Here is a 14,068-nt window from a genome sequence, read left to right as displayed (position 1 = left end):
CTGCTTCAGGGTCAGTCCCAATGGGGCTGTGCACTGCAGCACCGTCCTGCTGGCCGCCCCCAGGTGCCGCCGGGTGCTCAGCACTCCCCGACGGCTTCAGCACCTCCCACTTCAACAAGCCACTATGGGGGGGAAATAAATAAATAAATAAAAAGAACGAATAAATAAACGACAGACACAGATAGAGCCATCCCCCCCAGCGGGCACTGCCCACAACCAAAATGGCGGCGGCGGCGCCGGGCGGTGTGGCGGGGCTCTGCCGCCTGCTCTTACCGCTGCTGGCGGCGGTCCCGGCGGCCGGGGGGTCCCGGGGGGCGGTGGGCGGCATGCTGTACCCCCGGGAGAGCCCCTCCCGAGAGCTGAAGGAGCTCGGCGGCGTCTGGAGCTTCCGTGCCGATTTCTCGCCGGGCAGGGCCGCCGGCTTCGAGCAGCGCTGGTACCGCCGGCCGCTGAGGGAGGTACAGCGGGGGCGTGAGGGGGGCGGGCGGGGAGCCCCTTATCTCCTAATTCTCTTATCTCCTTATTCCCTTATCTCTTTATCCCTTCATCCCCTAACCCGGGCACCGTCGCCCCGTTTTGCTGTGATTTTCTGCTTCTCCTCCCCTTGCGGGGGTGCTGGGTGCAGGGTGCTCCACACACGAGGAGCTCTCACACAGCGCTCCCCTGCGCCCTGCAGAGCCAAACTGCCTAAAATGTGGCCGGGCAGGGCGCCCTTCAGCCCCTGTCCCACACGGAGGAGTCACGCTTGGATTTGGGTCTGCTCTTAAGTTCATCCCTGTCCTGCTCCGATGCACGCTTGGGATGAAATTCACCCCCTTCCCGCTCCTATGGAAGTTGTGGGTTCTGCGCATGCAAATGTTTGGGTTCTTCTTCAGCCTTTTGGCTGCTTTTTTCGCCTAATTGTGGAAGGAGAGGGGAGATGAGACCCTGTGCTGCTAGAAGAAAAAGAGCAAAAAGAGAGAGCCAGAAGAAAGGGGTCCTGCAGAACATCCCTGCTAATGGGGCTGAAGGGCATACACCCACCCTATTTTAGGGTCAGAGAATCTCCTTGAAGGAGACGCACGTTATGGCCACACCAGACAGAGGTTATCCTGCATCAGATGCTACAAACCCCCCTTCACCATCCAAGTCTTTTAATTTCTGCTAGGATTTTCTGATGTCTACCAAGGGGGGTGCATTTCTCTGCAGTGCCGGTGCAGTTCGGTGCTGAGTCAGCCCCGCACATGATGCTCGCCCCTGGGCAACCAGACCTTCCTCGTTCCACTCTTCGTGGAAAAGCTCGTTTAGGAAAGGGGAAGCTCCCCAGCTGCAGGCTGCTGCAGTGCTCATTTCGGCAACATCACGAGCACAGCAGGTGCTAAAAATGAACAGCTCTCTTGTGTAATAGAATCCGGTTACCAAAAAGTTAAATGTGTTACAACACTACGCTGCCTGCCTGTGATCCTTATGTTAGTAATAAGCCAGTGAATTATCCCTATGGTAATTCTCAGGAATCTATGTTGCTTTTAGGGAGTGAGAAAGGCTGTTCTCAGCCTAAGTATGTTCAGTCTCCATAGTCCTTCCCTGGGGACACTGTCCCAAAACATCCTGAGTTTCTGCCACCATTCTGCCACAGCTCATAGCCCGATGAGCAGCATCCTGCATCAATGAGCTGGTGCCACAACGCCTGCACTGCACACCAAAGGCTAGAGCTGTGCAAGAGAAACTATGTTTTGTCAGGCTGAACATCCACCTGGGCATTTCCCCCCTACCCTTCTGATAGTGCCAAAGCTATTAATGAAAGCATTTCCCCGTTACAAACCAGGAGGGGAAAAGATAGGAGCAGCTTCATCCTGTAGGAGCACGGTGTAGTATTAAGTGGGTCTTGCATAGGACCTGTGACAGATCACATTAGTTTCTAAAAGGTTTTTCCAGATATTTTCACTTGCAAAAGGCATTTTGATTTCTGAGGCTGTCAGGTTGGATGGCCAGGAGAGTAGACTTTATTTTTTTAAATGATTTGTTCTCCCCTTTTTCTGTACAATTCCTGCCAGACTGGTCCTGTGATTGACATGCCCGTGCCTGCCAGCTTCAATGATATCACTCAAGACCCCAACCTGGAGAACTACATCGGCTGGGTTTGGTATGAGAAGGAGGTGCTGCTTCCTCAGCGCTGGCTTCAGGACAACCTCAGGGTGGTGCTCCGGTTTGGGAGCGCCCATTACTACTCCGTTGTGGTACGTTGCGTGGATAATTGTGCATGTGTTTCCAAGATCGTGTTGAGCTAAAATTTGTCCCATGGCTTGTTTAGTGAACAGGTTTCTGCCAAGGTTTTTATATCAGTTTATGATTTTCTTAGCTCTTGATTATCTTCCGCCAGCCAAGAACTTGGCTGTGCTTCCCAGCTCTCTTCTCTGATCCTCCAGTAACAGGATTAGTCAATAAAGCATTTCCTTGCTGCAGGCCTGGAAGGGACAAAATACCGATTTTCCCAAAACAGTCTCTCAGTGACTCTTGCAGACTTAGCTCCCAGTAAGGAAGGGCTGCCAGATTGAGCCCACAAGGAATAAGAGCCTAGAAGAAAGTCTGGTGTTACTGGGAATCCAACTGCCTGTCGCTGTACTCCTTCCCGTCTCACTGTTAAACTTTCCACAAAAACCTAACCTGACCACTTGGACTCATGGCTGTCTTCTGTTGCAGTGGGTCAATGGAGTGCAGGTTGTGGAGCACGAAGGCGGCCACCTCCCTTTTGAAGCAGATATAAGCAGCATCGTCCAGGGCAGCCCGCAGATTCCCTGCCGCATCACTGTTGCACTGAATAACACACTGACACCTCACACTCTGCCTCCAGGGTCAATTGAGTACATGAATGACCGCACAAGGTGAGTTGCTAAAGTGCTGCCTTGCTGAGGTTAACCCAGGGATGAGAGAATGGGAATTTATTCAGCTGCTGGTTCTAAGGCCCTCCATAAAACCTACAAATAATGGATTGTACGTAGACCAAAACTCATCAGTCAAGCAGTGAGAAGTTTAAGCTTCAGTGTTATGAGATTTACACTGAACTACTCCATCTGTTTTATACACAGGGAACTGAGATTAAGTGATTTGCCAAGCTGAATCAATGGCAGATTTGAGAAGCTTCAATTCAGCTGGAAGTGCAAGTACCTGCTATCCTGAAGGATCAAACCTATTCAGTGCAGTAGATGTTTGTTAACTGGTAATCCCCTTCAGCATAGCATCAGTAGCAGTTCTGAAATAGAGATCCAGTAAGGACTGTTTTACTAGCACATTGCTAGCATCCATATGCTGCCTTCAGTTCTTGTGTAATGAAACATAATGCGGCCATTTTTCCTGTCTTGCTCACTCAGGTATCCCAAGAACTATTTTGTACAGAACATCAGGTTTGATTTCTTTAATTATGCTGGAATCCATCGCCCGGTTGTGCTTTACACCACTCCTTCTGTCTACATAGATGATATTACTGTGACAACTACTTCAACAGAGAGTGTTGGTAGGTTCAGAACAATTACAGCAGCTACCTCAGGCTTCAAATGGAGATGACAAGGGCAGTAGAGAAAATATCCTGCAAGCGTCCAATTGAATATCTTTCTTAGTGGCTTTCTTTTTAACCTCAGCTGGTCTATTGTACAGCTCAGCAGTTTCAAAAATATGATAAAAATTCCAAAGCAAGAAGTAAAAACAAGTACTTGCAAGACCTTATCTTTAAAATGAAGGGACAAACAGTTATTTCTAGAAGTAGAATTTCTCAGAAGGGGCAGCAGTCTTCCTGCCACTTAAAGCACGATTATCCCTAAGTACCAAACCTGTGATACACAAATCTTCCTGGAAACTTCCAGACCTCAAAACAGACAGGTCATGCTTCTTAAAATTTGTGCCTCTCTGTTGTTGTTCTGCATCTCCCTGACTTTTTAATGCTGCTGTATGTGAAAGCCTTCCAGTGTTTTATGCATGTATTTTTCCTTTCATGCCAGTCTCTGATTGTCTTTTTGTTGTTCTCTGAACTAGCAAAGGTGCAATATCAGGTATCAGTAGTCGGCAGCACGCTCTATTCCTTGTCCCTGAGTTTACGTGACCAAGAGGGAAGAGTGGTTGCTACAGGCGATGGACCAGCTGGAGTGTTAAAAGTCTCAAATCCAAATCTTTGGTGGCCTTATCTGATGCACGAGAACCCCGGATACCGCTACTTCTTAGAGGTAACAATGCCATTTCTTCCTTTCTGCCTGCATTTCCTCTCACTATATAATAGCATTAAGGATCTGCCACATGGCCCATCTTCCTTACTCCTCTGGATCCTGTTTACATGGCTAGAATGGCATTGCTAATCGTGCTGTAATCAAATCAAGCTTTGCCAGCTTCCTTAGTGCCAAATGGAAAGGTCAGTCGGTGAGAAGAGGGGGGCACCCCACGCTCTCAGATGCTTGCCTCTCACGTGAATGGCCTTATCTACCTCCTTCGAAAGGACTGTTTGAAACAATATAGGGGAGGAGATACCGTATAAACTGAGAGGCTGCTGGCCTCTTTCTCATGCTTCCCCGTGCAATGAGCTTTCTTCCCACTCTGCTGGACGAAAGTTCAACAGAAAGAGCCTGGCAGACCGTGTGAGTCAAGGGGGAGCAGTGATATTGAGATGCACAAATGAGGGCAGATGAGCTGCTGTGAGTTTCCAGAGGCTCAGAAACATGGCTTTTGTGAGCAGACATTTCAGTCATTGCCTGGTATCAAGGTGCAGAGGAGAAAAGGCATACCGCTGCCTTGTCAGGGCAATGAAACAGCTGGATGAATAAGGGAAAAAGAAGCTTTTGGGGAAAATATGCCCTAAAAGGGTCATCCAGGCCTCATTCTTCATCCTTCAGTTTTCCCAGCTTGGATTTCTCTTTTCCATTTAGTCAGATCTTGCTTCCTTCCTGAAGAGCTACGCAGGGACCACAAAAGGTAGATGAAGCAGTGCTGAGGAGCAGGCAGCGAGGAAGGGCTGGGAAGTGGATGGGAGGTCAGGCTAGCCCCTACACGTGAGGGGAAGGAGAGGGGATCCTTGCGAAGCCCAGCACCTCATGTGTGTCTTCCCCTTGGGACTGCAGGTGAAAATGCAGGCGCAGGCAAATGAGGCGCTGCTGGAGGACGTATACACGCTCCCGGTCGGCATCCGCACCGTCCACGTCACCAGCACGCAGTTCCTCATCAACGGCAAGCCCTTCTACTTCCATGGGGTCAACAAGCACGAGGATGCAGACGTAAGTGCATGGCACCCATTGGGGCACCTAACGGCACTGTGCTTGGTGCTGCCAAGGCAATGCCTGCTCTCAGTTCCCCTCTCTGCCCAAAGGGGCTGATTCCTCACGCCCTTCTCCCAGGTTGGGAGCTGCCAGGGGTGCGGGTCTGTGCTGCCTTTATTATTATTATTATTTTTAATAATAAGGGGACACCATGACCAGACCTGCCAGAGTCATAACGCCCCTCTCAGGTTGTATGGCTAAGCCCAGGCTGTGTTGGCAGAGGATCTAAACGACCTCCTGGCCAACACTTCCAGTCAGAAATAGCAACTTCATCGGTTTCCCTCCCCAAGAAATGAGAGGGGGCAAAGTCTCCTGCAGGGAGGTTTGAGCCTCAGGGCTGCGAGGCACAGCCTGACCACAGGGAGGCCCCACAGCCCCTCCGGAGGCTCCGTCCCCACCCGTGCCGCTCACCTCAGGGCCAGCCCAGCCCTGAACCTGCTCCTTCAGGGCTTCTCCTCACTACCTGGGGCCTTTCAGCCCTGCCCTGCCTCATGGAGAACCCCTGTGGAGGGAGAGGGTGGCCTGGCAGGGCACCTCCCAAAACAGCCGGTGGCTGCAGTGCAGGTTCTCACTTGGGGCTGCTTCTCCAAGCACCCTGTGTCTTGGTGGCTGTGCATGGGGTTGTGCTCAGAAAGACAAATACTGCACGGAGAGGTCTTGTGGGATGCTAGAGGCAGTGCGTGGGGCTGGAAATGCTCTGGGAGCAAGCAGGAAGGAGGGCTGCCCAGCAGAGGTGTGAGGAGAAGCAGGGAGAAGCCATTCCTGTCTTCCCTCTCAGATCCGTGGCAAAGGCCTCGACTGGGCCCTGATCGTGAAGGACTTCAACCTGCTCCGCTGGCTAGGGGCAAACTCCTTCCGCACCAGCCACTACCCCTATGCTGAGGAGATCATGGACCTGTGCGATGCCTATGGCATCGTGGTGATCGACGAGTGCCCGGGAGTGGGGATTAAAATGCCGTAAGTGCATGAAAGACCCTTCCCCACGTTTCTTTCTTATCCTTATCACGAGCTTCCCCCTCCTGTCCTGCAACTTGTAACTCCCTGATAATGAAAGTACTTTGCTCTATTTAGAAATCGGCCCGTTGCATTTTGAAGCTTCCCCCAATGCCACGTGTGACCAGAGAGGTTGGGCAACCAGAGGGCGTTTTGCCACATGGGCATTGCGTCGTCAGATCTGGCTTGATTAACGAGTCTGAATCACGGCCCTGAACTGTGCAGCAAGCTTTGGGGAAATAGGGCAGAAGCTGTATTTGGTTTTGAGGCTCAGCTGTGCTTACACACCCCCCGAGTTATCAGACAGTCAAACGGGATGGCTTTTGTATCCTCACCTGGCCTTGTTTCCTTTTCAGTGAGAGCTTTGGGAACAAGTCACTGCAGCATCACCTTGTTGTGATGGAGGAGCTGATCCGCAGGGATAAGAACAGGCCGTCAGTTGTGATGTGGTCAGTAGCCAACGAGCCGGCAGCAGAGCTGCCCCCAGCAGCTTACTACTTCAAGTAAGTGCTTGCACACAGGGCTGAGGCTTCAATCTTGGCAAGTGATACATCTTCATGCCTTGGGATGGTACAGAGAAGTAATAAAGAAAAGGCCAGCGTTTTGTACGAACTCTGAGACAGTACTGACAGATGCAAACTAAAAGCGTAGCTGCTGCATATGTTGAACTGATGTCCAGGACCACATAATGGTCTCAACCTGTTGTTTCTGAATCAGTAAACATCTCCAAAATTACCAGGATTCCATTTGGTCTGAGCATCTCTTCTGAGTTAAGGGTCAAGCAAAAGCAGACCTGATGGGAATGGGTCGTTCCTTGGTCCTGCCTAAAGAAGACAAGTGCTAAATTCTTTAAGTCTGAAAATTACAGTAAAGTTATAAAATATTTGGCTTTTAATTCTGTAGATGAGTTTCTTTAGCTAGTGCTAGTTATTTGTTCTGCAGGTGTTAGTGACACCCCACTTTGAAGCCACTGCTTTGAGTCCCTACAGACCCCTCGGTTTTATCTTTAAAAAGATTTAAGCTTTGGATAGCCAAGAGTAATCTCTGAAATTGGGTAGCAGACTGTCATTGGTAGCTCTAGGCTCATTGAGAGCTGTGAATTTTCATTCCTCAGAATGGTCCAGCACCCTCCTGCAGTGCTGAGGTAGCAGCAGAGTTTGACCTTCCCATTCTTCGTCTCACTTAATGTCTCCTTAACAGCAGCCAGCCTGCTTTGTCTTCTGTGGCATAGGCCTAGGGCTTAATGTTTTTTGGAGAAACATCCCCAGAGTTGTTCTGAAGCTTCCCATCACCTTCTCACTTTTTTTTTTTTTTTTTTTTTTGCCCCTTCTCCAACAACTCCTGGCCCCAACAGAAAAGTTAAAGTACACCTGTGTTTGGTGTCCTTCCACTCTGCTCCTTTTCAGGTGGGATAACATTAACTTTGTGACAGATAAAGGTCTCCCATCATATTTGTACTCTACAGAACTGGCTAGAATTGCAGGCACATTGTAGCAGATAATCATTCAGTGTCCTGCAGTATTTACTTAAAGATACTCTGCCTACTAAATTGAAAGAAGCTCCGTATGTCTGAGGTGGGTAAAAAGACAAGGAGCTTGGGAAGGTGAGGTTGTGCTTGGCCACATTGCTTCTCCATGCTCTTGTTGAACTCTTTGTTTTATTGTTTACGAACAGGACATTGGTAGCTCACACTAAAGCTCTCGATCCCACCAGACCTGTAACCTTTGTGACCGATACCAACTATGCTGTTGATCGTGGTGTAAGTTAATTTCTAGCATTTTTAATTCATATATTACATTTCTTGTCAGTTGCTTTATGGTCCTTTTCCTCACCTTGCCAAATGCTCTAATGATATTTAAGGGAAGGCAGAAGAAAACTTACATTTTAGTTTCTATTACTGTACACCATCACTGTAGGCAGCCAAAAAGTCTGTAAGAGAAAAGAGGAGTTATCTTGAGTCAAGTGCACAGGATCACCCCCTGGGTTCTGGTAGCATGGTGATGATTTGCTATTCCTGTGATCACGTCTGTTAATGCTCAGGCTTCCCATTTGCAATTAGACCAAAGCTTAAACCTCTTAAAATGCTAACAGCCTTTGTGGGAGTCTGAAGAAGGAAACTTTGCCTTAATTCCTGCTTTAAATTGCTCTAGCTCATCTTTGGCAGATGTCTGTTAACGTCGAATAATCTAAAAAGCTCTTCTAGCCCAAGTTCAGCTTTGTAATTGGAACCCTGGCGCTGCGTAATTAGATGAAAGGTACTTTCCTTGGCTGCCTGTGCTTCAAGCTGGCCATAGCATGAATGAAGCATCTGTAGCACACACAAATTGGTCTCAGGGGTAGTTCCTACCTCACTTTTGATTTTTCAAAGTGGTTTTAATACTTTGTGTCACTGGTGTACAATCAACACTGTTAGAAGGTGAGTTTGTAGGTTAGGTAGATGTGATGCTACCATCTGTCCCTGCTACAGGTTATAGAATCATAGAAACATTTGAAGCTCTCCTCCAGTTAGCAGGAATGGCCTTCTGTAACTGAGGGGTCTCTGCCTCCCCACCCCAGGAAAAGATCCTGGAGGCTTTACTTGGGAAGGATCCTGCTCCTGGATCCTGCTGTTACATCAGGCACACACAGACCATCTCAGCCCCACCACCACATTCTGACAAGCATGAGGAAACACAGAAAAACAAAACCAAAGAACAGATCTCATACGCTGCTGTGATATTAGAACTTTTTTCTTTTATTACAAAACATGTTAAGAGAACATTGAACAAGTTACATACAACATCACTTTATCTTTAGGGGGCTTTGTGCCCTTCTATCATACTGCCCATGTGGTAGAAATGGCATATAACTTGCAGAATGCTTTTTTTTTTTTTTAGTATTGCACCATTGATGCACAAATTTAGTTGCTAGTCAAAGTAGTTGACTACTAACTTGACCATCACATTCCAATATTCAGTATGTCTACAAGTACCAGCAAGCCAGAGACATCTTCAAAACTCTGAAACTTGTAACAAACCTAAGGATTAAATGGGTTGTTCTTGTTTAACTCTTTGCTGTGACTTAAGTCTGTAAGGAAACGCCAAATACACCATTGCCTTGTTAATTTTTTTTTCCTTTCTGGGAAACATGTCATGTTGGGAGGGTCTTAAGAATGGGACAAAAGGCATTATTCTACAGGTAACAAAACTGAATTCTGTGAAACCAAGATTTAGTTTATGAATGAAGACTGCTTACACTGAGCTCCATGACAAACCATTCCTACCTTTATTTCTTGTAGGCTCCTTACGTGGATGTAATTTGTGTAAATAGCTACTTCTCCTGGTATCACGACCCAGGCCATCTGGAAGTTATTCCACTGCAACTCACAGCACAGTTTGAGAACTGGTATAAAACCTACCAAAAACCTATTATCCAGAGTGAATACGGAGCTGACTCAGTTCCTGGACTTCACAGCGTAAGTGTTGTAGATGCCTTAGTTGGAAGAATCACTGCTCTTCCTAAAGGGTCTCAGCAAAATCTAATTAGAAAGAATTGGTACCAACGAGCCTGACTACTTAATTTTAAGATGCATTAGATCAAAGTCCAAAAGACTCAGGATTGTAATCGTGCTTCACTGAAAGCAATGAGCTTTGCCACTGACTAACAAAGAGGTAAGGTTCTACCTAACTTTTTAGTTGTTGGTAAGAAAAAAAATAATCAGTGAGCATTTTGCATGGTGCTATTAAGTTCTCATTCACAGGAGATAAGAATACCAGTTTTGACTTCTAGAGCCAAAGCCATTCTCTCCTGCATTTTCCACTAGGCAAGCAGTTTTCAACAGTGCTGACTGCTGGTATTAGCTCCACTCCCTGTGTGGAACAAGTAACACTTCTCTTTGGGTCCTAAGCTACAGTGTGTTTCCCTTTACAATTAACCATTCTGGCAACTGTGCTATCGGTAATTGTCAATTTAAACTTACTCCATGTAAACCTCTAAAAGAGGCATTCAGAAATCCGTACTTTGGCATTTGTAGAAAATTCCTAACTGGAAGATAGAACACTGGAGAGTGGACATTTATTCATTTCATGACACCAGCCCACACAGAAGGAGATGCCACTCCCATCCTGATCATAAAGCACCATTACAAAGCAAAACCACAGATTTTCCCCAGATGTCCCTTACATTAGTATTTGATGCATTTCCCTTTGCAATTTCAGTAATTGCTGATCTTCACTAAATAGCCATTGTAAATGCAATGGCAATGAAAAGACTGAGCACCTGTAAAGCTTGTCCTCAGGAAGCAGGTCTCCAGTAAAGAGAAGTGAACATGGAGCCTTTGCTGAGATTAACTGTCACCTTCACTCAAGGCCATCTCTTTTTCTTGGCTGTAGGATCCACCTCTTATGTTCAGCGAGGAGTATCAGAAAGCTATGCTGAGAGAGTACCACTCTGTTTTTGACAAAAAGAGGAAAGAGTACGTGATTGGGGAGCTCATCTGGAACTTCGCCGATTTCATGACTAATCAAGGTAAGCTTATATTTATATCCTAGGCAATTCTCCATCCTTCCTGCAAGTTGAAGCTGGTTTATGACACACAGAAAGCATACCGTGCTGTAGGGTACGAAAAAGGGATCCTCTCCTTATGAGGACAGAATATAGCTGGTTTCTGTGACAGCAGCCCAGCATAACTAGAACCAGGAGGGAAGGTTCTGCAAGGGGTTAGTGCATCCTCTCTCTCCAGCTCTCTCACAGTTTTTCACCTGCAAAATACTAGCCAGAACACAGGACAGTGCCCTAGGGCAGAATGCAAGGGAAGCTTGTGAGCAGACAGATTATGTCTCTTTCTTGGCATTCCTCAGTTCAGAGTCTCAGTTAGCTTATATCATCTATAACTGCCCTTAATAATGGGGCACCTCAAATAATGTATTATTAACTTGGTATTGAGGTTTAGCAATGGAGGGCCAGATGTCACAATGGTAGACAATGGTCTACCTTGATGCTGAATCCACTATTAATTAAAGGTAAGTGCATTTGCCAGGTATGGGGCACTACAGTGCAGACAATCACACAGCAATTAAATTATTACAACTCAGAAGGAGACCTATTAAGGAACCAGTTATGCATATGCCACCTGCAGCAAGTTAGGGTAGTGAACAGTCAGTGTTCATTTCAGAGAAACACCTTTAAGAATCATTTTTTGAGCACCAACATAGGTATTAAAAAGTTAAGTCATCACAGAAGCAGTCAGAAAAGTAATACAAGTTTCAAATAGGATGATGGAAAGATGTAGACAAATTTAAGTACACATATGCAGTTCCAGTCTCTGTGTGTTGAAATCATTTTTTCTAGTTTCCTATGAAGGCTAAAATAGGCAAAAAGGATATGGACATCACTAAAGGATAGTACAGCAAAACAATTAGTAGTTGACGTCTTCACCATCAGGTTACGAGGTGGCACTAAAGGCAGAAGGAGCATCTGCTGTAAATATAATACTGATGAAGTTAATGGGCATACCTGAATTAACTGTCACCGACTTCCAGTTGTAAACACAATGAATTGCAGCTCTATTGCTCACTTTTATCAGTCGATCTTGCCAAGATCATGCAAATTATATTGCCAAGTTCCCCGTTGTACCTTGAACACAACGGTTCCCTGTTGTATAGGAAAAACAGTGCATAGGTCTCTTCCACCTAACCTGATTTAGTACATACGTTGAAACAATTTGCAATGGGGGAATATAAGAGCATTTTGTATATACTTTGTTTTGTAACTTCTCTACAGGGACCACACGTGTTTTGGGGAACAAGAAAGGAATATTTACCCGCCAGCGTCAACCCAAGTCAGCTGCGTTTGTTCTGAGAGAGAGATACTGGAAGATTGCAAATGAATCAAGCTGTCTTCCTCCTATAATGAAATCACATATCCTCTTTCTATGATGAAATGAAAAGGTATAACAGCTGAGTACTATGCAGAACTTTTTCATTAAATTTCTGTTTAAATAACATTTACGCCTGACACAAGTCTTGCAAGTCTAATGCAATTTCTACTGCACCTGAAGTAGTTACTATGACACAAAGCAGATCAGAAACATCAGTTTTTCTATGCTTAGCCATATCTGTAGGCTTCCTGTTTCCGGGTAGCAAAACGAATATTCAGTTTCAAGGAGCTAAGTTAGAGAGATCCTAACTGAGGTATCTGTTTATAGCAAAAAAAATAAAAATTAAAAAGAAAAAACACACAACAGAAAACAATGCTGACGCCTTCAAAAATCCAAGCTACTCTAAATGAGCATCACATCCTTCCAATGTGAGTGAGGTTTTCCAGTTATCCTCCCCTATCTGTTACTACTCAGATAACAGCGTATCGGCCACAGGATTACAGACAATTTATATAACTTCTTGTATTTAAAGCTGGACAGAACGCTTGTGGCTGGCTGAGAGATTCTGAGAGCTAACAGCATCCAGGAAGGGTGTGAACCACTCCTGTCAGGCTACCCAACATACTCCGATACAGTATGGAATTCATACTATAGCAGCAAGGTGGAGTATGTTGGATAGGTCGGTACTACATCAACTGACCTTTGTTTAGAACTATTAAATCACAGTATCAGAATTGCTGCTATTAGATGCAGTTTTACCTTCCAGCATGGAAGAGCTTCCTTCATATTCAGTTCTCACTACGCACTACAGTAACAGCATTCTCGGGGGCAAATTTCATCTACGCCTTCTTGATGCTGGCCTGAATCATTCAGGGGTAGGATCAGGTGTAAATTGATGTGCACATGCTACTTTACACAGTAACGTCATGCAGTAACTTCCCTTTCAGGCTGCACCCCAGTGATAGAGAACTCCAAAGGCCAGGCTTTAGACTGTAACAGATTGTACCAGTACTCACAGAAGAGCCCAGGATACTTGGTTTGCAAACTTACTGCAAGCTCTTGGGATTGTCCCAACAGCAGCATTACCCACAGCAGAACCACAGAAACAGAGGCTGCCTTCTGAGTTTTGGAAGTTGAGGCAGTTACATAGTCTCATTATTCCAATTCACTGCTAACTGTGTGAACCTGCTGCTATGCTTACTTTTTCTGCAATTGGCTCTTCCGTTAGTACCTCAAGAAAGTAACTAAAACATCTGCCAATATAAACAAAATATTTGCTTGTGTTGTGCGGTGGCAGCCAAATTTGTTCCTTTAAATGTGATTAGGGACCAACAACACTTTGCATTGCCACATGCAGAACAACAACATACATGTTTACTGCAGACTTCGAAACAATATTTCTTGAACATCTAAAGGAAAAGAAAGAACATACTATCAACATTCCTGATGGTTACTCTCGTGCTAGGTTTACAGATTTTCTAATTAACTAAAAATACAGAATATAAGGGTCTATCCACATTAAAAAGACACTTGCTCAAATGTAACCTGATACAAGAGTGAACAGTATTTAAGCCCACTTCCAGTGTTCAAAATCCATTTCAACTTCTTGCTCTCTAGTCATTTTTTTTAAACCATTTTCTTCCCCCTTTCAACAGACAGCATGACATACCAACAGCTGCCACGTGAAAATAAAGATTTAACATTGTTAATGCATTACAAACGAGCTCAGATCATTATGACATACACAGGGCTTGCAGTTGCAGAAGAGAAAGAGATAACGTTCATTCAGTCCAGCAAAACATATGCAAAGTTTAATATGCACATGTATGGTAAGCACATACTTCAGAGTATCAGTTCCTGCTTGTTCTTAACAGCTCAGTGCAATTGCAAACCCAGCCCGCCTATCCAACCCTTCCCCAGAAGTTCCCTTCCTTCCTCCCTCCAC

At 45.7% G+C, this 14,068-nt stretch overlaps 1 protein-coding gene across 2 annotated transcripts; it reads left to right on the top strand.

Moving 5' to 3' along the window:
- Window positions 1–221: 221 nt before the first annotated feature.
- On the top strand, window positions 222–14,027 carry GUSB (glucuronidase beta; the record flags this gene model as incomplete). Of its 2 annotated transcripts, XM_082776534.1 has the most annotated exons (12): window positions 222–458; window positions 2,034–2,216; window positions 2,680–2,861; window positions 3,348–3,490; window positions 4,006–4,193; window positions 5,079–5,231; window positions 6,052–6,230; window positions 6,623–6,769; window positions 7,941–8,025; window positions 9,544–9,720; window positions 10,637–10,772; window positions 12,027–14,027. In XM_082776534.1, the coding sequence occupies 12 exons, from the start codon at window positions 222–224 to the stop codon at window positions 12,179–12,181; spliced, it is 1,965 nt and encodes a 654-aa protein (XP_082632660.1). In that variant the 3' UTR covers window positions 12,182–14,027. The 2 variants fall into 2 exon arrangements, with proteins under 2 accessions (XP_082632660.1, XP_082632661.1); XM_082776535.1 differs by lacking the exon at window positions 2,034–2,216 and having other exon boundaries at window positions 238–458.
- Between the last annotated feature and the right edge of the window lie 41 nt (window positions 14,028–14,068).

Source organism: Aythya marila, assembly GCF_965140915.1.
Source record: "Aythya marila genome assembly, chromosome: 20".
Taxonomy (NCBI): domain Eukaryota; kingdom Metazoa; phylum Chordata; class Aves; order Anseriformes; family Anatidae; genus Aythya; species Aythya marila.
This window is presented reverse-complemented; position numbering and strand designations above follow the sequence as displayed.